Genomic DNA, 26,382 nt, shown 5'->3' on the forward strand with positions numbered 1-26,382 from the left:
GCAGAGAACATTCAAAACACTGTACTTAATTTAAAAATGAGAACACTTTGCATCTGATTGGATGGGTTTATTAAGGATAAAATGTCACTGTGTATGACAACTAAGATAATGGCATATACTGTATACATGATGATCACAAGTTAAGCAATGAAAGTTATTAGCCCTTATAATTTAAGACATAAATTGCGCTGAAGTGTATGAATTTAATTAACAAAACATTCTTCAGATTCATGGTGACAGGTAATGATAACAATTATATTAAACTATTTGTAAAAAATGCATAATGTGCAATGCTATAGTTTCACAGACTTCACTGTATATACAAACACTGTCCAAGCATCTGGGAACACCTATAAGACAATATCTAGTGCATTAGAATTCACATTGTGAGTATCTCTCAAAATGACTGCTCATAGGTAAAGAATTCCAAAGGGTTTATCTGCAAGAAACTGAGGTAGCAGAACTTTTGACCTTGTGTATATTGAACTGAAACTTGACATAATGATTCTTGTGATGAACTTGAGATTAAAGGGAAGTACATCAAATATTGTCATACAACTAAAACACACTACAAGATATAAAGAATGATCATGATGTATGTTAACTAAAGAAATGAACCAATAGAAAACACCAATAATAGTGCTACTTAGTCTTAAATCAATCATGTTTTCACCTGTCGCTCCATTTCAAATAACATTCACTGACATGTCATATTTTACATCTCTATGTTTTTCATACCACAATCTTCATGAAATCAAGCCTGACATGTTCAATTGTGCATCTCAAAACTGATATCAGACACTGTATACAGTCTCTAGCATCAGACCAGCGTCTGTTGCAGTAAGAGTTCAGTCATCAGCTATGTAATGCAGAGGAATTTACCATCACCATGATCAGTCATGTGTTCCCCCAACAACCAACAGTACATCAAATCCAGGATGAAACAAGTCCAGGGAGCACCACCTGTGCACTGACTCCAAATGTTGGTGCAAGTTTAGCAGGGAGGAGATACAGGATATGTGTTGTTTAGTCACTCATCTCCATGTCAACCTGCTGCTGGTTGGAGTCCAGATCCTTTGATGAAGGTGGAGGGTTGGGTGGAGGAGGAGGAGGTGGAGACTCTTCGCCTGCTGAAAGTGCAGGAGGTTTGTCCTTTTCAGGATCTTCAGGCTCAGCAGCTTTGACTCTTTGGACTCTTTCTTCTCCTCACTACCACTGTTGAAGCCCTTCTCTTCCTCGTCATAGTCCCGTTTAACTTTCGTATCCTTATCCTTGTCCTTGTCCTTTTTCTCACGCTCCTTCTCCTTATCTCGACTTTTCTTACTCTTGCGTTCCTTCTCTCGTTCTTTTTCACGATTACGTTCTCGATCTCTACTCCTGTCCCGGCTTTTATCCCGGTCTCTCTTCTTTTCCTTCTTAGTCCTGAAAATAACACAAAATCAAAATTGTTAGATAGATTACTGACATAAATAGAGTGAGGGAGTGAGTGAGTTTAGTTTTACGCTGCACTCAGCAATATTGCTATATGGCGGCAGTCTGTAAATAATCGAGTCTGGACCAGACAATCCAGTGATCAACAGCATGAGCATCGATCTATGCAACGATGACATGTGTCAACCAAGTCAGCGAGCCTGACCACCCGATCCCGTTAGTCGCCTCATACGACAAGCATAGTCGCCTTTTGTGGCAAGCATAGGTTGCTGAAGACCTATTCTACCCCGGATCTTCACGGGTTGGACATAAATAGATATTACAACACTTTCAAACAACATTACCAGCCTTGGTACTGCAAGAGACAATGCTTTAACTATCTGTCATGTACATAAAGGTCCTTGCTTACCTGTGCCTGGAGCCACTTCGAGAACGTGATCGACGTCGAGATGTGGATCTGCTTCGGCGACTTTTCTTGGACTTACGACTGAAACACACATGAAGCAAACTTGGTTATTATATATTAGCATAGAGTCAAACTAACATTCCCAATAACCATGAGGTGAAGTGAAATGTGGGTAAACTAGGTATTCAAAAGTATTGCACTTCTGTGGTGATGTGTATGTATGTGTGAGTCTGCATGTAGCAGTCGAGGAAATGTCCAGACATATATGGGTTTTATCTGTAAATAACTGAGTCTGGACCAGACAATCCAGTGATCAACAGCATGAGCATTGATCTGCACAATTGGGAACCGATGACGTGTCAACCAAGTCAGCAAGCCTGACCACCCGATCCCGTTAGTTACCTCTTCGACAAGCATGGCTTACTGAAGATCAATATTCTAACCTGGCCCTTCACGGGTTTAAAGTCAAATCACAGACTGCACTATGTAACAGATGATATCCTTAACCCAATGGCAGCACTGGTCAACATAGAGGAGTACCGAGATAATGTTGCTGTTGTGTTGAATGCCCTGCATCAAAACTTTCATGACAAACTAAGCTTAAACAAGGACTCATTCCTGTAGTGTAAATATTACAACTTTGGCCTGAAAACAATCACATACCTTGGTGACCTTGACTTTTCGTCTTGGGCTCCTCGAACGTCTGGAGCTCTTCTTTGGGCTTCGACTTGTCCTCCGCTTGGAGCTTGACCTTTTCTTGGGGGTCAGGCTGCGACTTTTGCTACGTCGCTCACTAGACGATCTGAAACACAAATAATGTGTCCTGATAACTGAAACATTGACCCCAACTGGAGACCAGTGCTGTTCATAAACAGTAGAGTGAAGCAATACAGGGGGCTGTGGACATGGTCTACAGACCTGGTCATACAAAAGGACATTTCATCAAACATCAATAAGGTATCATCCATCCCAATGCAAGACTTCATCAGGAATTGGTACATATGTACTGCTATACTGGGAGGTATCGTATTGTTACACCCATAACGTAGATGTAAGAAGAGGCAACAATATCACTTGATGTCATTTAATTAGATGAAGACCTCATTGCACAAGAACAGAGCTGCACTGAGATCACTTAACATAGGTGTGATTAGTAGAATGATCTTACTCTAAAAGTGATATGCTGAAATTAACCTATTCTAATTCATAAAAGTCTTGTGAGATGCTACATGTTAAAACAGAAGATGTTGAGGAATGAAGGCGACATGCAGCTGTCCAAGACAGAAAGTTGTGCAGAGTTTTAGAATGATTAGCATGTGCTTGGGGGAGCTCAGTGTTCATTAGTGACTGTGGCCTGTAAATAGTAAGTCTAGACCTGGCAAACAAAATGTTAATGACATGATAAATTGTTTGTTGTTTACCATCATACAATAATTCAAATGGATGTTTGATGCCTTTAAATAATCAAGCACAGACCAAGTATCCAGTGATTCATATTGTAAGGAACAATAACACACAATCAAGTCACCCAACCTGACCACGTGATCCATGATCAGGGCTCAATTTAGCAATATGTAACATGCACCAAGTGGAAGACAAAACAACTGATATCTTTGTTTCATTAAGCTTAACATGTCCAAACATATCAATCTTTGACCACATTGCATATCCATAGATTTTATTAACTATACTACATCCCTTATCCCTGTGCTATGTATAATTGACAACACATGACACAGAGATCAGAGATTTTATATATTTAGATTAGACAACTCTGATAAATTTACTGGACAATGCATCCTTGCATTGTTGGTTGCAACTAGCTTTTAAAGTCATCCTGGTGCAAATCACATCAAGTTCCTTAAAATGAGTCATGATTTGGAAGCCTCTTACAACCAGCACAGGCTGCTGAAGACCAAACTGTCACTCAACAACCCAAATATACCATAGGTAGGGGACAGATTGTATTTTGTGGTGAGTTTTTCTGCCTCACAATCACCACACTGTCACTTGGTAGTAAACAGGGAACTGAAGAATCAGGCATATATCCTACATCACACATGGACAGATCACTCTTGGACAGTAGATTGTTCATTCTAAATTTCCAATGCACTCCTCATATTAAGTTAGAGAACACCTGATTCCGTCATATTACCACAGTCAATCTGCCATGCCAGGACAGATTAACTGTGGTTACACCCAGCACTACACTTCATTCAGGTAGTGATGTCCCTGGACAAAGCACTTTCCTTACCAGTATCTACTAATCAGTAAGGCCAACCTGCTCACTACATAGTGCAGAAATACTGCAGTACAACAATCCACTAATGCATTAGGCCTAAGCTACTTCAGACACTAAAGTACTGTCGGAAATAGAAGAAAACTGTTTTTTCACATTTATCTCTACAATTTATGTAGTTCATATGTGAATGTGTGAAATATCTGTTAAACAAAGATCGGCCTAACTACAGTCTCAGTGGTAGGGAGATAGGAAACGTAAAAAAAGAACTTTACTGAGGAGAGATTAGTGCAGAAATGAGCATAGCAGGTTTTTTCTATGTCCAAAGCAACTTGTTTGGAACAGACCATGGCTTTATGCAAATTAGTGTGCGATGATATTGTATTACAAAGGACACTTTTTAAATCCCCATTTTGAAATTAGACTTAGCTTCATTATAAACGATAGCTGACGTAAAAAATAATAACTTTCATCCTGAAACTATTAAGGATGTAGCTACCATGGAGTCACACTGTCACGAAAAAAAAAGAAACAGATAGGAGGGGTCCTCTCAAAAGCAAAACCAGGGCGGGTGTCGCAGACGATGGTTGGGGTCGGGCTTGGGGAAGAGAGATATCAGCAAAGATAAGATAATCCTTTTGGGGAATTAAACTGGGGAAGTAAATGGCATGCCATAACAACATAACATAGCTTTTCTACGGTTATCAGGTATAATACTCTTTTACATAGCTCAACATAAACTTTATGAAAGAAAGATAGAAAGACTTCCGCCCGTAACCCCCTTAAATTTCATTCTAGTCAAATCATATCACCTGAATATATATTCCTCATCTGATAAGGAGTTCTAACATGTTTCTGTACTTGTATCTGAACACACTGAAAGACATGTCCAACTTCTAAAAATGCCACTCAAAGAAAATTTTCCTCATCGTTAAAATTTAGGGGGGATACGGTCGGAGGTCTTACCAGAAAGACACGTAAGATGTTAATCAATAGATGAGACACATTCAACACACATGAAAAAGCACAAAATATCTTTGAGATGACCCCTTGTGCCTGTAGACAGCACATGCATTTCATGCCAGGTGAGTCAACTGTTTGTCATCATACCTGGCTGAGCTACCTAATTGCCATCTATAGTCTGATCTATTGTTTTCAGCAGCTATTCGTATCTTTTCTAAGTTTTGCCCAATTTTACGAGTAAACATGCTTTTCTGGATATCCTCTTAGGCATCCCACTGAATGCCCAGTTAGGCCGAAGTGGGTTATTTCGACATATGCTATTTGCAGTTGTGTAAATTTTAGGGATGCAGAGTAACAGCCTAAAAACAGTTTTTTTCTCTATTTCCTACAGTACTTTAATTTGCATACTGTTTAATAAGAGAGCTTCCCTTCTCAGCCATCGCAAGAGTAAAACTTGCTGATTCATCACTCACGAAGAACTGTTCAACTACATAAAAAAGTTCAAATGTTTGTTCATACGGATGAGGAGAATGTGGATTTATGTGGAGGCAGCAATTTGTATTGTGACCAACAAGTGGTTGCCAGTGTGAGGTCAATAAATGTGAAATACATCCCAGTGACACCTGGTTGTCTGTATCAGAACGCACCTTAGAGAGACCAGGGCATTCCTCAGACACGGGACAGCGAGGGAGCCACATGCTATGGTGTTATATCTTGTTAAAGTTTCTTCATTGTTGTCATAAATTACAAACTATTCATTTAGAGATTTCTTCACTGAAATTGAGGGCATGTGAATCTGTGATATCATCAGCTAATTTAATGGTATTGTGGGGGTGACTGTTATTTCACTGATACAGGACCAACACAGAGAAAGAGTTTGTAATACTTAGCAAGGCTCCAGATAACTTTTGGGGGTGCGAGTGTACTTACACATCATATTGCAAGTGGAGGTGTACTGAGAATTTTGAAGGAGTACTGACATGTTTTTGTGTGAGTGAGTTGGTGATGTAGTTTGTATTTATCAAGTATTTATCCGAAATAGATTTCCATTAGCACAATACGCACGAAAATTAAATGTTAGACGTACAAAGGTATTTATGTCCATACACGATACGCTTGAAATCTTATATTATGTCGTACTTAATTGATTTTGAGGCGTACATTACGCTTAGTTTAATATTATTTCTTTGAATGCAATGCTAAAATTCAATGCTCAGACACCTCTGAATTTTGAACAAAAACTTTTATTGAAAATCCCAATTTTGAGCAATCTAATAAACTTCTCAATTTGCCTTCAACAGACAGTGAGTTGAGAATCCTAGCTAAATCCTTGGTCATATACCAATGGGATGAACTGTTTTGGGGTACATACAAACTCCAAAACTTGACAGATTCCAAGCAATTCAGAAGAATATGAACCACACTAGAGAAGAGGAAAGTCTATTAAAACATCTGAACCAATACAGCAACTATACAATGCTGACATTGATTAGTGGCTGAAAAAAGAGGAAAGCATAAAGTCAGAATAGTTACCTCGGTTTGGAGGATTTAGATTCACTGGCAGTCACACTAAATAAAACAGAAAATATGGATACCTACAGACATCTGATGAATCCGGATGACAATGACAATTTGATGTTCACAATATTCAAACTAACATGCATGAAGCAAGATGGCTTCTCTTCTTGATATATCCTGCTTTCAGCCACACAGATCAGAGTGAGTGAGCGAATGAGTGTCGCTTTTAGCAATATTCCAGCAATATCATGGCAAAGCTATATCATGACAGAATAGCTATAGACAAATGAAAGAATCCTACTTCTTTTGAGTATCATTTATACTTGAGTCATCAGCAGACAAACAATGACAATGGTTGATGACGGATGAGCAGTAATCCACTCACTGGGGTGAGGTCAAGTTCTGCCTAAGTAACTTTATAAGTCAAAATGCTTAAGGATGATCAAACATAAAAGTGCTGTGTACTACAAGCTTAAGGAGGACTATAAACATAAATCAGACTTATGTGGGAGTAACTTCTACTGACAATTCCAGTGTGTACCACAAGGAATGGAAGAGGACCAAAACTCAAATACTTTATTAGCGTGGTGATTTAATGAAGGTAAAGTATCCCTGTTTGAGAGTACTACTAGCATTCTATTAGCATTCAATCACTTTATGCCATGTTCCTGTTCTAATTACAATAAGAGCATATACTCATTTGACTGCATAGCATTAATCAGATCAGTCCAAGGACCTGGTAGTTAGCCTGTCAGAATACAGGGTGCGATTTCTTTGTTTTTTTCAGTACCTGCACTGAGGGCAACCTGGCTATAGGTTTGGTTGTACCATCAAACTTTTGGTTCCACCATAAAATAATGTCACTGTTCTAAAACGTAACAAATATTTGTTTCGCAATTTTCGTAACAAGTCCTCAGTATCAGATACACTCAACAGAACCTGACCATATGACACGATGACAGCTATAAGATGTTGAAACATTAATTGTTACCTGCACCAAGTGCAACCTGTTACTGAAGGTAACCTGCACCAGCCATTTCTAACATGCACCAGTGCAGGTTGTAAATAACGAAATCGCACCCTGGAATAGCTTTTCCTATCCATATATGGGGACACCACTGGCAAGACATCATTATTGAAATTCCTCTTACTAGGTGGAACTACGATTCCTTCACTCAGTGAAAGTGATGATAATATTATAGTTTTTATGGAAAGTATTCTTGAAATTGTGTTGTTTTCCCACATCCCATTGGAAATGGAAGAAGTAACTGAACAGAAGGAACAGAATGCTGGGAATATCTAAGGAAGACGTTCCCTATTCCAACAGTCAGCATATTAAAATTTGGACTTTACCTCTTGCTGGTCGGCTCGACTTTGATTGGCTTCGAGCTGGGACTAAGAAATACAGAAAACATTGAACTTCTCTTAACATGTAAAGCCAACAGTGTAACACTACTTAATTATAATTCGATACTGAAAATAGATCATATTTCACTATGTGTACATGCTTTGAACAAAATATTATTCATATGAAACAAACAGATACTCTACAATTGCAAGCGAAGATGCTTCGACTAAAAAAATAGATTTTAAAAAATGTACTTGGAAATGGAGCAGCTTGAAAACAGAAAATGTATTGCTGGATAACCAAAAATATTCAAGTAAAACAAAAAACTATTCAGGTATCAATAAATACATTAACCCACCTAGCTAAAACTTCAAAAATGTATGCGTACATGATGTATACAAAACATTATTATTTTGCTAAAACCAGGATGTGCCAGAGGATGCAGGTTGTTTCAGGCTGAACCCAAGTCTAGAATGTTTCAACACTTCATATATTTCCCTCGAAAGGACAGGGATTTGATCATTGCTATGGGACACATACTTCCATGATATTCAACAGCAATGACCAGAAATATTGTTGAACCTAGGACACAGCTACAGACTACGACACATGCAAGAACCAATATAAGGGAGATAACTGACCTTCTCGACCGTCTTGGCGGCGAGTCCGACACCATCACCTTTGTTTGCGGGTATGGAGCACTCTCGCTCCAGCTTAGGAGGGGATGGGGAACGGGACACTGATTTTTTCTTCTCGCGGGACTTGGACCTGTGACGACTACGAGAACGACTCTTACGCCGACTCCTATTGTAAAAATTTGTGTGCAATGTTAAGTTTTGAGTATCTACAGATGGTATCACATAACGATTAGGAAACGTTCTGGACTTCACTTCACTTCTTGTAATGTGTTCCAAACAACACTGGACACGATTTCACATGACAGAATTCTTCTGCATGTTACATTAATATGTACATGATGCTATCCCTGACATGTTTTAGTTTCCTATAAAACTGATGAAATATGTCTATAATTCATGAAATATGATGGCAAAATATCAAGCTATGGTTCATTGGAGGCATTACCTTGATCTCGACCTTCTACTGCTAAAAGCTTTTGGTGGAGTTCGGGATCTTTTCCTGGCAAAAGAACATGAATGTTTTACAGAAACAACGTCAATATTATTTATATCATTTATCATGTAACAAGTAAAAGATACTATCACCTATGTAAAATATTCATAGTATCATCTTGGGTTTGAGCATTGTTACCATAGTTACTGGGGTAAAGGGAAAATTGTAACCTGACACTTTACATTCAAAATGGTAAATGGAACAGTTCATATGACTAACAATACAGCTGCTGAGCATGATGAAGGTTTGGTCATATACAGAATTTCAGGTGTATCACAGCATAACAACTAAGGACAAGAAATTGTTCACCACTTTCAGGAGAGCTGCGACATGCATGAACCTGGTGCTGATAGATCAGAACAAGCGAGATGAACTTTGGTTTATGTCATGTTTGGACAAGTGTGCATACATACTTCTTCTTGTACTAATTTCAGACAAATTTGTTTTACACAGCCCATAGAGACACACACTGAACATTTCTACCCCACTAACTCTTGAGCTGACTAGTTCATGTTTTAATTCTTCCATACCAAGTGCCAGGCAAGGTTATCAGATGTAGCATCTTTTTACTTCCTCTGGTATACCATAATAGGATCATAATCTGGGAACTGTGTCGAGTGATTCTGGCATGTTTGATTGGACAGTGTATTGCCATGTGTTTGCACTGAAAACTCAATAAACTGTAACATACTTAGAGCGAGATCGCCGTGACCTACTGGTCCGTCGCTTTGACCTTGATCTAGATCGTGACCTCCTCCGATCTCTTGACCTTGACCTCCTCGATCTGTGGGAGAAAGTGAATTTCAAACATCTTTCATTCATGACTCATTCAAATTGCATTACATGAGACTAGGAAAATACATCTCAAGCCAGTGCTGAAAGCAAGGAACAGAGGTTAACTGCACAAAGTCAACAGCATGCAACTCTACTGAAACTGATTAATTTGACGGAGCAGACATACAAATCATTTTCGATGCAGCAAATGCCTGTTAATCCACACTGTTCACAGTAAAATTTGTCTAGATTGTAAATAGTGAGCAAGAGATTACTGCTTTACACAATATCTGCAATTGTGCACCAGTTTTACACCAATATGCAGAGATATGTCCTTGGTATTTAAGAAAATTCCAAAGAGGAATATGTTCCTGAATAACAGTATAGGGACTAACAAGACTTCACTCTACATGCATTGTTCACAATACTTTCATTAATCACAGACGTATAAACAAGGAAACTGTACACTAAAATGAAAACATTACAATTCAAGGACAATGCCAAGTTGTTATTGCAGAAATACTTAGATGAAGAAAGAACTGATCAATAAAGTGTGACAGCCCATATCAGAGACTACAGGAGCCAAAAGTGTGTTATGCGTGAGCAGTTTATTCATGTAACTACGAGCACAACTATAAACAATTCAATCGGTATCATCATGTAAATGAGAGAGTGAGTGAGCGATTTGGGTTTTACGCAGCTTGTAGCAATATTCCTACAATATCACTAGGGGGACACCAGAAATGGGCTTCACACATTGTACCCATGTGGGGAATCGAACCCCAGTCTTCAGTGTGACAAGCAAATGCTTTAACCACTGGGCTATCCCACCGTCTCCATCATGTAAATGGTAATATTATTATGTTTCATGAAACATTAGAATCCACAAACAGTAAACCAGATAGAAAACTATTACATTTCCCAGATTATTTTGACGACTACTATGTGCTTGAACTCTATTCAACATTCATGTTACGTCTGAACGAGGGTGATCACAATCAGTAATATTCCAGCTGGACCAGGTAAACAATGGTTGCTAGAATGATGCATATTCATACAATGACTAAGTCTGTTCACAAACTGAACCCATGCTGTGACCAGTCCAGCATGGGCAACTATAGAGCCGTATAATCTCAACCATTTATTGAGATGATTTCCACCAACTGTTTGTTGTTCAGCATCACATTCGCAATATTGCAGCTTTATGATGACACTCTGTAAATAACATTGTGGACCACACAGTCTAGTGGATGACATAATGAGCATCTATCTGTGAAGTTAGCACGCATGAGCACCCAGTCCAATTTTTGACTGGTTACAACATGGGCTTAAGTGGAGCATCACAATCATGTAGAACAGTTGAAGCTTCTGAAGAAGTAGTGTTGTACAGATTTCAGACATCGATGAATGTTGTAAACAAATTAAAAGATAACATAATTCCCTCATCCACTAAATAAAGCAGTATGACACAGCTGGCAGTCCTGCACATACAGCTGTACCATGTCCTTGACCCCACACTAACTTGTTTGTACATGACGCATCTAAACACAGAATCACATCCATTAGTGTGTCTTATTTAACATTAACTTTCCTAGAGCAAACTATGGGAGTTAGCATGAGAATGTCGCCAGTGCTGTCTGCAATATTACAGGTATTACATGTGTATACAGGTAATTCAACTGGCATGTGTATACAGGTAATTCAACTGGCATGTGTATACAGGTAATACAACTGATAGATAATCCTGCTTAGGAGGTACCATCATTAGGAAACAGATCTTACCATTATATTCACACTACTGGGCTGGATTAGATGGTATACACACAAGAAAAATCAACAAAAACACTCCAATTCTAAAAAAGGAAACCTAACAATCACTTCCCATTGTTGTCATATATATGTTGTCCACACGACGATAATGGAGTTTTGGACATGAGGCTACATACAGCTGGATGCAATGAAGCAGTAATCATGGTGATACTCGAAGAACCAAACAGAAAAACAAAAATGAAAATGTCCAAACACCAAACATATCTGCATAATGTAAATGTTCCTGTAGAGTATGTTCCCACAATGTTGCTATTGGTAGATGTGTGAGTATGGTGTTCCAGTTGATATACTTACACCACAACAGGCGGGGCTATCCCAGACCTACAGCAGAAACCTGGGCTTCAGAACTACAGCTAATACACATCTAGCACATGTTCAAATGTTTACACTCAGACAATTTGGCCAAGAGTCCATTTCTTTCTTTCAAGCATAATCGGCTTTACAACGTTGAGATGAGGACAAGAGAATGGGCTTGACTAACACCGCTTCCTGCAGTATTTCAGCAATATAACGGTTTTAGTTCTAGAACTGGGTGAAAACCATCACACAGTTAGGATTGAAGTTCATCATATACTGAAAGAAATCAAGTGTTCCTGGAAGATAATATGGGTTGTTAGCCAAGGGACATTCTGAGAGCACATGGTTGTTCAGTACAATACTACTTCCAGTCCAGTCAAGGTACAGACAATCAAAATTAGAATTTTAAATGTATCAGTTAAGTCCAATTTGGATTGGCAGTGATCATTCTGCCTACAATACAACTACATTAAATCAGATACTGTATGTCATGGCATTCAGTGCATGGTGTTACAAGGATGTAATTTTCTTATTAAAATTGATATTTTATACTTATCCTGACTCATGCTAAATGCTTGTCTCCTTCTTCTTGCGAATGATAGTGGAACACTTGAAATCCCTTCAAGTTCCCTTCTAATAAAAGCAGACGTAAAATCACCAGTCACCCACGAGTTGCCTCCCTTGCCCCTTTTGGCACCCTTTTCAGTCACCTGACTGGCCATGCTTGTCACTCTCTCCTGAATGTTACTGTCACCCGACACCCGGATTTACTGGTAAATCCAGAGTGCCTTGAGAGGGTAGGTTGGGAGGGCTGACCTCATGAGTCAGGATAAGTATAAAATATCAATTTGAATAAGAAAATTACATATTTTTCCTTAGCCTGACTCATGCTAAATGCTTGCAGAATCCGTCAGAAACGGTGGTGGGTCAAGCCACTTCCTGGATTCACTGGCTGCTGTTTTACGTCCTGTAGATATACTAATGTCCCATTAGTTATCTATTGCAACTCCATATCTTGATGCGTGCATCAAGTGGAGATCCGACCCTTCTTTATGTACGAGTAAGTCCTATGCAAGTACAGGGTCTATCACTCATGCTAGTCTGTCTTAGACGTGTGCATGGACTTAACCATTTGCTCTCCAGAGGGTTGGCTTTCACAAGTCGCGTGACAAATGGGTGAGTTTTACTTAGCGCCTTTGTGGAACCATTAGTTTTGCTAATGTGCTACAACAAGTGGCCCAAAGTGGTGAATGCCTGAGACGTCTTCGGTGGCAATGTCTCTGAGGTAGTGGTTGGCAAACACTGTGTCTGATTTCCAAAGAGATGAGTGTTGCACACCAGCTCTGACAAAAAAGGTTCCTCCGCAAACATTCGACTTCAAGGTCTACCATATGAGATATGGTTTCAGGTTGTCCGGCAGTATCAGTGGATCCGAACTGTCAAGATGGGCGTTCACAAATCTTTGTAATGGGCGTAGCTGTAACCTCCCTCTGCAAGTCATGAGTTGAGCTGAGGTGAGTAGACCGAGCATGCTTTGCCAAGCACGTAGTGTCAACGGAGAGAGCATTGCTTGATATACTGTAAACGTACTTATTTTCGCGTGCTGCAATTTTCGCGGAATTGACAGTTTAGACTACTTCACGCGGTCAATTATTCGCGCAATCAGTAATTGCCGGAACTGCCAGCTGTCTCTTTGGCCGCCACTAATAGCAGTGAAAACAAACAGAGTGGCTGAACCTGTCAGGCGGCATTTATTACTTACTCACAGGAAATCCCTATCTGTGCGATATGCTAGTACACAGTAACACGTTTACTCCCGGAAGAGATGAAAAACACATCAGTATTATGTTCCGAATTCTGACGATCTGACTAATTAACTTATACTGTATATGAAGCTCTTTGTGATTTCAAACAAGCCGGGTTGTTGTGAATGAGATGATTGAGTGTTAGTGACTATTCACTTCATGGTGATCCGTTTGTATCTAAATGAATAAATAAAATACTGCTGTATTATTTCTTTCAGAGTCGTTTCGTGGTAATCTGTTTTGTATCAAACCATCTGTCATGTGACCAATTTCCATGGCGGCCACAACACACATTGCTGTTTTCGCTAATTCGTCGATGGGATTTGGCTCATTATTTAATTATGTTTTGGGAAATCCATTACAGCGACAGTTAAGTTTGATTCTTTATGCTACTATCAGTCGTCATTTTAAGATTCCCTTAGATTTCTGTCTTCAAACTTGATGTGTTATGGTAACAACTCAGGGGCGAGCGTGGCTAGACTGAAGGAATGACAGGTTTATTCGCGGTGTATAAATTTTCGCGCTAAAATGTTTAGAACCCTCCATTAGAAGTGATGTCCGTTGAAAAGGAACCTTAGGTATTTCCTCAGGATGTGTAGATCTATGCTGGCGAGGTAGTCTGACGGACGAACGAGATGTCGGAGCTGAGGAAGATGTATCATCTGCTGGTTTGCGAAGATACTCCTGGTTGAACTTCCTCATGTGGTAGATGAGCCGGAACTTCTCCTTGAAATTCTTTTTCGGTACCAGGAAAATTGGGGATTAAACCCAGGCGTGATGTGGTCTTGATGTATCTCCTCGACTGCATCTTTGTCGAGTCGAGTCTTGATTGTGACGTCCAGTTTGTGTATCTGGTCGGCTGCGTAGGTGAAGGCCAGCGGGTTGCTTGTAAGCGGTGGAGTGGCTTCCAACTGTATCTCGTACCCTCTGCGCAGTATCTGTGAAACGTAGTCGTCCTGTAGTATTCCCCAATTCTCCCAGTACCGATGCAGACGTCCACCCACTATCGAAAGTTGTACGGGAACGGTTGGGGGTGGAAGACTCCAGTCGTTCCATACCTGTCCTTCAGCGCTTGAATCCCCTGGTGGAGTTCTTGAACTTAGAGATGAGTGCTTCGTTGATAGCTCTAGACCTGGCTAGTCTGAAGAAAGTATGTCTAGTAGTCGTATCCAGTTGAGCTAGCTTCTTGTCGTCTTTCTTATAAGTTCTATAACGGAGTCGTTGATGATCTTGTAATCCTCATCAATCTCTGGTGCCTTCAGGAAGGATTCCATGTGATGTAGGGGGAATTCCTTGGCATTGAACCTCGGGATGTGTTGACTCTGAAATTTGGTAGCTTTATCAAAGGCTGCTCTGAGATTTTCCGGTACATTGGAGATCGGGTCGATCGGTGGGAAGGTGAATGTGTCGAACTCATCTTATATGAATAAGCCTCCTCTGTGTCCTTGAATGGTGATGTTAGGTCCAGACCATTTGCAACCCATGAGGTTACTTCCGCATCGGAGAATATGACTTCACCTTCATCCTCAGATTTGGACATCTCCCGTTCTGATGATCCGTGGCGACGTGAGTCTCTATATGTAGATCTGTACGCAGAGCTGCGCGCAGGTGAACATCCCGATGAGAACAAGTATCTCTACTGGAGTCTTGTGATATATCTCTAGACCTTCGCGAAGGTTGATTAGTTGAAGACTCTCTGTGAGATGTGGAGCGCCTGGGTGAAGGTTCCCGACGTGCGTCTGAGTCCGACGGAGATGATCCATATCTATGTCTACTGTAGAGTTCAGGAGAACGCTTCGATCTACTTCTGTGTGGAGGACTCTTGGAGTTTCCTTCACGGACGTCTAATGCTGAGCTAACGTTGGCAACATTGTCCAAGCTCCTCTCTTCAGACGGGGAAGATCGTCAGGTGTGTGGACCTTCACGCAGGTTCGTCTCTTCTTCCAGATGCGTTGGAACGGCAGCTGATCCTTCACGCAGGCTTGTAGTCACGCCAGATGTCCTCGTAGTAGCCTTCTCCTGCGTGAAGCGACGTTCCATCATCGACATCATCTGTTCCGTAAATTGTTGCATAAACAGCCCCAGGTTGAAGTTCTGCGACGGAAGTTGAGACTGCTGCAGGGTTGATGATGCTTCGGAGAGCGATGACGGCTCTTCTCAAGTACGCTGCGCTTGAGAAGAATTGATGCTGCTGCTATCTCTTGTTCCCGATGTCTGCGTTGATAGAAGATCTTCTGTCAATGTCTGCGCTGATATAGTTGCTGATGTCGCTGTAGAAGCAGGCCTCGTTTTCTTGGAGACAACTGACTTCAGGTATGAGGAGGGGGGGGGATCATCATAAACATCTACTTCTGCTGGAGGTACAATCTCGACAGAAAAAGATCTCGTTTTCTGTGTAGAACTGTGTAGAGCCTTCGACAAAGCCTCAGGGGTAGGAGACCTTTTTTTCTGCATTGAAGTCGTCCTAGACTTCTTAGTCAGCGAAGCGGTCAGCTCTGATGACGACCTCTTTTTCTGTGAGCCAGAGTTCATCACTGGAACAGCGACCTGCCCTCGTACGCTCGGCGATTCACTAGAAGAATGAATATCAGCAGTAACATCCAACACACGGTTATCAGCGCAATCACTTGATTTACCAGACATGACTTGTGAATACCTTCTAACCCAGTCCTTTGCACGTCTATGAATGGAAAACAGGTAATTATTAAATTCAAAGGATGTTAAATTCTGACAATGTTTACAGCGAGAGCTGGAAGAACATGAAGTAGTGCAATCAGGACATAATAAATGTGGGTCAGCCGCAAACAGCCGGTACCTACAACGAATACAAGTTTTCATCAAATGTAAACACAAACAAACAGTACAAACAACGTTAAATTTAGATAAATTCCAAACCATATTATTGGTATACTAATCCAAAACCGTATACAGCTGAATTTAAGATGTAATAGGTCCAAAAAGAAAAGGATATTTGCCGTATAGGGACCGTGGTGCTCTCACAACCATCCTCAAGGGCGAAGAAGGACTGACTGACTGAGTTTGGTTTTACGCCGCTTTTTAGCAATATTCCAGCAACATCACGGCGGGGGACACCAGAAATGGGGATTCTAACCCGGGTCTTCGGCGTGTTGAGCCAACGCTTTAACCATTAGGCTACCCCACCGCCCGCGAAGAAGGAGAGAATGACAATCATGGCCAGTCAGGTGACTGAAAAGGGCACCAAAAGGGGCAAGGGAGGCAACTCGTGGGTGAGTGGTGATTTTACATCCGCTTTTATTAGAAGGGAACTTGAAGGGATTTCAAGTGTTCCACTATCATTCGCAAGAAGGCGACAAGCATTTAGCATGAGTCAGGATAAGGAAAAATAAATAATATATAACATAACATATTTATACAATCTGTATATTTCCCATCTTGCATGCTGAAGATATCATGATAATTCGGAAGACAGTAAATCAAGGATGCTCAATAACACATACTGTAAATACAGCGTGAACATGGCAAGGGTGGAGGGGTATCAAGCACTTGCAAAACACAAGCAGCCCCATAACCTCCATTGGGTCAAAGTTTCTACAGTCTCCAAAATATCACCATGTACTTTCTTTTCAAAAAGTACTTCCAGGATTTGACATTCATAAGAACTTTTAAGATACAGCAACTGGAGTAATCTCAGGATTGTACAACTACAGGTGCAACAGTGCCTAGTGGGAATGATACAACTCTGAAATGTTTCAAAATAAAACTTAAAGACAAATGTGGACCTCTGATAGACACCTACATTTCATCTGGTGAAATTTGTAACAATACATTCCTTTCAGGAAACCATCTGAACCTCATGCAAAATAACATATAAAACTTAACAGTACATTTAACTTGGTCTTTACTGTCAGCTGACAAATTATGTTGCAGGAGTTTTGAAGAAACATGTCAATATTCAGTTGCATGCCTCTAGTGGTCATGTCTCACAATGATATACCATGTTTTACAAAAGGGTGCTGTCTTAACATTTGACTGGTATAAGTGTTAAAGCAATCCTGATTCATGTGGTTGCTAAAAATAGATCTACTTTTATGTACAACGTCTGTTTCGAATCAAACAAAATTCACTTCAACTGACTATCTCCAACATGCACCAGAAGCAGCACTGAATGTACACCTTGCCAGGTTATAGGTATATCAGTAGAAATAGGTATCAATTCATATCAACAGAAAGGAGTTCATTTCATAAATAGTATTTGCTTCAGGACACAGATGAAACAACCAATTTAAGCAGGAAGCAGACTCTCCCAGTAAGTGAGACTTTGCTGAAAGTGTTATTACACCACAGTCACAAAGTTCCCACATTGGGGAACAGAGCTGGTGGGGAATGGAGCCACAGAGGAATTGGACAGGGGGGTAAAAAAAAAAAAAAAAGAGTCGGAAGGAGCTGGTGGAAAAGGGACAGGAGAGGAAAATCGGGGCAGGAGAGGAAAAGTTGGAGGGGAAAGAGCCAGTTGGGAGAGCAGTTGAAAGGGAAAGGAGCGAGTTGGGAATGGAGCTGGAAGGGAAAGGGAAGGAGGGGAAAGCAGCTGGAAAGTAATTGAGCTCAGGGCCTTGGGTGCAACAAACTGATTCCTTAACTGCTAGATTTGAAATGGCCAATGACATGAAATCCATAAACATGGATAGCATTCACAGATAGTCATTTATGCCCGCAACTTTCAAATTGGAGCTTTTACCTTGATTTTGATCGCCTCCTTCGTGTTCTTGACCTTGATCTTGACCTTCGTTTAGGGGTTCTACTACGTCTCCTAGAACGTGATCTACGTCGAGATCTGGATCTTTTCCGAGATCTGGATCGCCGGGACCTTGATCGGCGTCTTGATCGTGACCTGGATCTGCTGCGGCCTTTTGATCTTGATCGCGATCGTGTGCGGCTTCTTCTGTCTCGTCTTCGGTCTAAAACATCACCTCACTTTTAATCATATGACACTTTCCAAATAGTTTACTCTGCCAACATCTCTCATATACATTGCTACATTTGGGCTTTAAACTTTGATTCAAAGTAGCACTACATATAAATTTCCACACCTGGGGCTTTAAGCTTTCTTCACAGTAGCACAACATACACATACATGGCTCCCCCTGAATCTAGTACAATATGTCTAGGTGTGGTTAAACACTGTTTGTCAGCACATGTGGCTTCATACCTCCTGCAGCAGCTGCAATCAGAGACTGAGCCTCCTTCACCTTCTTCATGGCCTCCTCTATCTCACGTTGAGATGCCTCCTGGGACTTAGTCAGCGGCTTCACAATGGCAGACTTGGAATGCATCACCCTACAAAAACAAGCACATTTAAGGGCAAGCAGACACAATCTAGGCACTGTTTCATGTTACCATACAACACAGGTCATGCAACCAGACACAATCTAGGCACCGCTACATGTTATCCTAAAACATCACTTACAACTGCTTTTGACATGGCATTTGTGTGTTTGGACCTTTCCCACGATGGGTGACCTCTCCCCTTCGCCAATTAACTGACCTATTGTATGGTTTACAGCTGTTTGTTATTTATAATACACTCCTGCAATAAACCAGCTATATGACTGTGTGTGTGGACCAAACATTCCTATGATCCAATGATCCATATTGTCTTTAGACCAGAAAAGGTAAACATTTACTACCTGAGGCTATTGACAGTGACTTACTTGAGAGGCCTCCTCTGGAACATGACTCCATTGTAGGTGAGTGCAGTGGCAACAGATCGCTGGTCAGTAAACTCCACATAGGCAAAGCGGGCAGGCTGGTTTTCATCCCCCGCCATACTCACATACTTCACCTCACCCACCTGGCCAAAGAAGTTCAACAGCTGCTCAGAGGTCACCTGAATAAATAGAAGGGACCAAGGTGATAAGACGTGATTCCAGTCTATTAAACACTGGTTATTACGTTTATTATGCAATGCACTCTAATTTCTATTTACATGATGAGTCAGGGCAATCTCACAGCATGAGTATTTCACTTTTGTCAGCCACGAATAGCTGTAATATTGGTGATGCGGCTTAAAGCGACACTCACTCACTCATGTCACTTCTTCATAACACAATAAGATGAGCAATATACAGTCAGTGAGTGAGTGAGTTTAGTTCTACGCTGCACTCAGCAATATTCCAGCCATATGGCGGCGCGGTCTGCAAATAATCGAGACAGGACCAGACAATCCAGGGATCAACAGCATGAGAATGGATCTGCGCAATTGGGAACCGATGACATGTGTCAACCAAGTCAGAAAGCCTGACCACCCGATCCTGTTAGTCGCCTCTCACGACAAGCATGGGTTACTGAAGATCAATATTCTAACACAGACCTTCACGGGTCAGCAAAATACAGATGAATATTAGGTATGACAATACTATCACATTACATCCATCCAAAGAATAGAAACACTGAGATGATGTAAACCTTTGGTTAGTAATAAGGAAACCAAATCACCACAGTTAGTATACAATCAATACTGAGCACAAGCTATATACTGTCCTACATGACGACATACAAGTCAGACCACTCACTGTAACAACCACATCTCAGGGGCCTATTCTTCCCCTAATCACACATGGAGTGTTGAACTGATGGTGGCTACTTACCGTTGTGTCCAGGTTGCCAACGTAAACTGTCCTGCGTATCTCCTCCACCTTGGTTGGGTCGGTACAGGCTGGGAGTGAAGGATACTGGGTCAGGCCCAGGGCTGTCAGACGAGGGTCTGTCGTGTTGATCACCTGGTTGATGCCAGAACCAGATATCTGGAAACAAGTCATAAATAGCCATACAAACAGAATTTAACTATTCACTAAACAAATATGAATTGACATTAAGTGAACTTCATCATTATACACACATAGCAGCTATTCCATCAAAGATATCCGCTGCATGTCTGCCATCATGGAAATTGATTCCATGTGGCAAACTGTGATCATCCAACACAGTCACATAATATGCTCTAACAGCTGTATGCTGATCATCATTAAATGTGAATCTGAACTACATGATGCTGTAAGCAGCAGTATTTTCAAAACAAGCCTTAATGGAAGCCATTTTGTGATTGACGAACAACTAGCACATTTCTACAGGAGCATGCTTAATGACACACTGAGTACAATTAATGGGAACAATAATTTGGCTACCAGTTACATCTTAAAACACCAGCATACTTCCAGAAGTGATAGTTATCTGTAATTACCTGACTGGTGACGTTGCTGGGCCAGGTGGGCTGACCGGGAAACATCCCCGCCACTGCCTGGGGGGTCAGCTGGAGGGCCTTCCCCTCGTCCGGGATCCTCCCTGCAACACAACCACAATGCTGCACATGAAAACACTATCACATCAGAATTAGAGGGGAATTTCTACAAACCTTTTGTAACATCATATTCAGATCATCAAGTGAGTGAGATAGTTCAGTTTTATGCTGCACTCAGCAATATTCCAGCTATATGGTGGCGGCCTGTGAATAATCGAGTCTGGACCAGACAATCCAGTGATCAACAGCATGAGCATCGATCTACACAATTGGTATACAATGACATGTGTCAACCAAGTCAGCAAGCCTGACCACCCAATCCCTTTAGGCACCTCTTACTTACAATTGCAAATCAAAGGTGCAATATTTTGTACCTGGGTTTACTTCCCTCGAAACGAAGCACCCGGGATATCGAATCCAGTCAAAGCGGGTGGGCGTGCACTTAAGTGTAACGAAGACCTTCATTGGCTGGTTCATTTGCCGATACATTCTTTGTGTGTGTATAGAGATGTTGGGTTTCATAAATACATGCTCATTCAATCAACAGACATTATAACATGTCATGTGTAATTACATAATGTGATAAAGACAGAACTCGGGTGCACGAGCCATAAATCAATGCATTTCGTTTATGGTGTATAGCCTGATAGGTGTTCAAATTCAAATTGCATGTGGTCAGTGATGGAAGTTTCATTGCGTTATTTTTCGACTTTATGAGGTGAATTTGTATTTTATATGATTTGTTACTTTAAGTCCACACCGAAAGGTATCAGAATCTGCAAAGTTGTGTTTTACGTTGCATGTGACCTTTAATGCAGGCCTGTCCTACTGCAGATGAAATATGTACCCATCATTTGACACAATTGGTATAGTTGTAATCACTGAAACAAACGTACCAATCATTTACCCCTCACACGGAAGTACTGACGATGCCATAGATACAGACAGTATCAAGTGTTCTAAATGCTTAAAAAGCCATTAAAGTCAATGTGCCTATGATTGAGAATCTGATCTCCAGCAGGAATCAGCTTAGTATCAAACCTGTACTGCTTTCCGTGTGCCCTTGCATCTAAGCAGGGATTTACAGGACCCGAATTCCTGCATTCTATACCCATTAAAATTGACAATGGACACAACACAATATACTAGCATGTCAACAGGGACTTTTTGTAAAAATTCCAATCAAGTGACAATACGTTATCACTGAGTTTGCTACTAGCTGGATTATGGTATTATTTGCAATCTAATTACTGTAACAATGTGATGATCATGATACACAATACAATAACAGTATTAATGACTAGGATTGCCTCCAGGGCAATACTGACGGTCTTCAGACTTCCCCAATACACCCCCTGTGGCTACCTTCACTTGTACTGTTTCTTTGGACGTCAGCTGGAGCGTCCATTTTAACCCTCGGAGTTACGGGTGTTTGAAGTGTATTGGAGGGCTAGAAAGCGTCCAAACCAAGGCAGAACACGTTTTTGACACGAGAGCTGACACGAGAAATGCAGCCGGGGTCGCGGGGGTCATGTACCTTTTAAGTAGTTCCATAGAAGGTATAGTTCTTTCTTTAACTGGCCGTAGCTCTGCCGTCCTTGGGTGTACGGTCTCAATGCGATTAGAGTTCTGGGATCACCATGGCCCTAGCTATCTGACGCATACACATATGTGCATATACTGCACTTGTGAAACAACCATAGATTTATGTGTGTATATAGTGCATTTGTTAAACACCCATTCAAAAACAATTTGAAATAAAACTCATATCTCACTCTGTACTTACAACGTTTATTCATGCAAACTTGTTCTCGACGCTCTATGGCTAGGATAATGCCGATGTAACGCTATTTCTGTGGGCATTGGATGACGTTCCAACTCAGATTTGACAGCTCCTTGTCAATGTCAATTACATCAGTCGGTGAAATTCACATCGTCTCCCATATCTGCACGTGGACCACGCTTTACAGTGGTCGTCTCTTTATAGGAAAGATATGTTCTCCCGCGTGAGCGCTCATCTGATAGTGAACAACCTGAAGTTTATCTGTATTATAAATTTCAACTGTGTGATGTGACTAACAAACTGCCTGCTTTTAAATTTAGTGCTATGACTTTTTCTGTTTTTAAATGACAACGTAATGAATAGATAATTTGGCATTGATTCAATGCTTCTGACACAAACGGAAAATTCACAAACTGCAGAAAAACATATACTATAAGAGAGATTACTGGTACATGTTGCAGACTGCTGGAGAGATCACATCCTGACAATTCCAGAACACTAATTCTTTTGAATGTAGACCTATGAACAACAGAGTTACGGCCTGTTAAAGAGGAAACTATTTCTGTGGGCACTCGAAAACCAGGACACGGGCTGTGGTGCTAGATTTTACGACACTTCCTCCAGCTATCTCACAACTGAAAAAATGCGCAATCCTCATGTCCCTCACTGTTTGTGGCGTAATTGTGGCGTAACTATTGACTTTTACATAATAACAATGTGAAGCAAAATTGTTCCATATTTTATTATCTACAGTGTGGTACCTTCAAAAAGGAAATCCATTGTGTTTTCGCAGAGCTGTGAACCCTATAAAAATGCGATTCGCCAAAAATTGACCAACTTCCAAGGGCAATAACTCCGACACTATTCAAGATATCGACATGCATTGAACAACCTAAGTAGTCCGGAGTGTGGGCTTTAAAACGATATATAGAACACTATTGTACTAGTTGCCGTTCAGGAGCAGCAGATTGTTGAAACACAGGCACCGTCAAAAAAGTGCGGAAATGTGCAAAATCGCGAAGGCTGTGTTTGTGTCCTAATGGTGACGTTATTATTGATTTTTTCATAACCATGATGTGAAGCAAAAAATGTTTCCCATCCAATTACCTAGAGGATGGTACTTAGAAAAATGGAATACATAGATTTTTCGCAGAGTTGAGACCTTTTTCTTAACCCTATGAAAATGCGTCTTAGAAAAATCACCAACTTCCAAGGGCGATAACTCCAAAACCATTCAAGATATCGACATGCCTTGAGCAAACTAAGTAGTCCAGAGTATGGGCTTTCCAACGGCGTATCGAACACGATTGTACCATATGCCGTTCTGGAGAAGAAGATTTTCAAAGACAGGCACCGTCAAATCGTGAAAATCGGCAAAAAAATCAGTTTTTTTCAAAATAGCGGAAAATTTGACCTGCCGGCCAACTTCTGGTATGTGTTGAATCGACGGGGAATGATGTTGTCTACATTGAGTGAAAATTTGGTCAATCTACCTCTTATAGTTATTGAGTTATTCAGGTGCAAAGATTTCGACATTTTGGGTTCTCTGCCCTTACCGGAAGCCGGAAGTCGGGATTTTTTTCGACTATGTATCAATTTCAGCACACAGGCTATCATCCCTGAAAGTTTCATGAAAATCGCCCCAGCGGTTAGGTCAGTAGAGCTGTCACAAAAACGGTTGGAATAATAATAATAAGAAGAATAATAATAATTCGGATAATAACAGTAGGTCTTCCAGACTTTCGTCTGAAGACCTAATAATATTTAAGTGTCTGGGACCTCCATTTGGGTTGCCCAGGACCCCTGAAAATTAAGAGTATAAGTCACATGGACCCTCAAATACAGGACTCCATGTAAATCCCTGTCTAAGTGTGTAAAACAATGATACTCAGTGACAGTGACCAACAAAGAAAAACAAGATTGGTCTATTAGATAAAGCTAACATAGTTGGTGAAACATGTTCATTTAAAATCTTGCAGATATTCAGTTGCCATGAATCAACATTTGTATATTAATGCTAAGTGTTCATCCCAACTGTCTCTCATAGCAATTGAAATATAAATGACTCATCTGTTGTCATCAAGAGGATGTAATCATAAAGACTGTTGGTGAACCACCTTTTCAGGAATACTTTGTCACATATCATGTTAATAAACATGAATACAGTCAGGCTGTGTTATCTGCCGATAATCTGATTCCCACGCCATCTGAACAAACTGAAGCTGTAACCAATCTTGTCTACTATATAAACTCATCAATTGTTGATTCATTAATCTGATGCTTCAGTCTCCGACTCCGAACATCAATTATTGGTAATGGATTAGCTAACTGTACTTGTTTTTTCCTCATTACATTCTGCTGTACATACAGCGGCCCCTTCAGTCAGTCTGATGCAATTTTACATGGACTCAATGAAAAACTATTTTGAGTGTGACAAAAACTTGGAAACCATTGTCAAGATGCATGCCTCTTTCAAGGGACTTTCAAAACAAACTCTTCTTGTTGACTTTTTCCATCAATGTGAATTTATTTTGTGCAATGAATTTTGATATTTTATCATTTAAATATCCAAGCTGTAATAAAGTCAGTTGATACATGTATACATTCTTTTGTCTCCATCAGTCAAGTGAAAGGGAAGTAACGCTACTGCAGTATGGTGTACTGGACTGGTTTCAGCAAACCTAACGTTTCACTAGCCAAACATTTTTGATGAAAAACGGCACTGTTCGGATTAACGTGGACTGACTGTACACTGTATACTGTCCAACAGAACAAATGGAGAAAGAAGGGAGTGGTGGTAGTTGACCATGACAATTTAATTTCTGTTATTTTCCCTTTGCTGCAAGAAATAGCTGACCTTCTACATGGCAGCCTGTAAGCAATGATGTCTGTTGAAGACAGCCAGTGACAAATATGGACATTGTCTCATGTCATGATGATATCCAAGTATCAGAGCCTGTCCTGTTTATCAAACTTAGTTGCCATTACAAGGAAAGCAGTGTTTGTCACCAGAACCTATAACAAGTGCCCACATCTACTGTGTAGGTTACTTTACGTATGTAGGGATAGTTGTAATCAAACTGTCTCTCATAGCAATTGAAATATGAATGACTCATCTGTTGTCATCAAAAGGATGTAATCATAAAGACAGTTGTAGTTTTCTTGGACACTAAACATAGAATTCAAGTATCAGCTTATCAATATCAGTAGTGAACAGCTTTTAAGGGACTTAGAGAAATTAATTCACCAAAGTCATTGATTGCACACCTGAATGAACTCAGACGCAGTAGACAATCAAACAGTTTAAATTCTGTACTTTCAACATGCAGTAAACTATGACAATGAACACACTTTCAACAAACTGACAGATATAACAAATTGTGCTTTAGGTCCCAGTCACATATAGTCTTTTATTCAGAGGTACACTCCATGGTGTAGTGGTTGAGTATTATTGGGTTGCACCAGTGCAGAGAGCAGAATGTCACAAGGTCGATCCCTGGTGCGTCATACCAAAAGATCCCTGTTAAAATATGGTACCTGTTGGTCCCTGCCTGGGGCCTCGCATTAATGGGTACAACAAG

At 40.6% G+C, this 26,382-nt stretch overlaps 1 protein-coding gene across 1 annotated transcript in view; it reads right to left on the bottom strand.

The window, feature by feature from the left end:
• Positions 1-52: 52 nt before the first annotated feature.
• LOC124272781 (splicing regulatory glutamine/lysine-rich protein 1-like) overlaps positions 53-26,382 on the bottom strand; it is a 30,301-nt gene continuing 3,971 nt past the window's right edge. Inside the window, exons 3-17 of the mRNA XM_046707983.1 lie at positions 20,962-21,062; positions 20,369-20,524; positions 19,433-19,608; positions 18,931-19,058; positions 18,460-18,679; positions 11,935-11,961; positions 9,728-9,820; positions 8,989-9,042; positions 8,547-8,709; positions 7,911-7,952; positions 6,573-6,634; positions 2,501-2,639; positions 2,125-2,129; positions 1,841-1,918; positions 53-1,422 (exon numbers count right to left, since the gene is read on the bottom strand). Of these exons, the coding sequence (XP_046563939.1) occupies positions 1,035-1,422; positions 1,841-1,918; positions 2,125-2,129; positions 2,501-2,639; positions 6,573-6,634; positions 7,911-7,952; positions 8,547-8,709; positions 8,989-9,042; positions 9,728-9,820; positions 11,935-11,961; positions 18,460-18,679; positions 18,931-19,058; positions 19,433-19,608; positions 20,369-20,524; positions 20,962-21,062 (1,832 nt within the window). The 3' untranslated portion in view covers positions 53-1,034. The remainder of the gene's footprint in view (positions 1,423-1,840; positions 1,919-2,124; positions 2,130-2,500; positions 2,640-6,572; positions 6,635-7,910; positions 7,953-8,546; positions 8,710-8,988; positions 9,043-9,727; positions 9,821-11,934; positions 11,962-18,459; positions 18,680-18,930; positions 19,059-19,432; positions 19,609-20,368; positions 20,525-20,961; positions 21,063-26,382) is intronic.

Source organism: Haliotis rubra, unplaced genomic scaffold, assembly GCF_003918875.1.
Source record: "Haliotis rubra isolate DU_JTF1 unplaced genomic scaffold, ASM391887v1 Scf173, whole genome shotgun sequence".
Taxonomy (NCBI): domain Eukaryota; kingdom Metazoa; phylum Mollusca; class Gastropoda; order Lepetellida; family Haliotidae; genus Haliotis; species Haliotis rubra.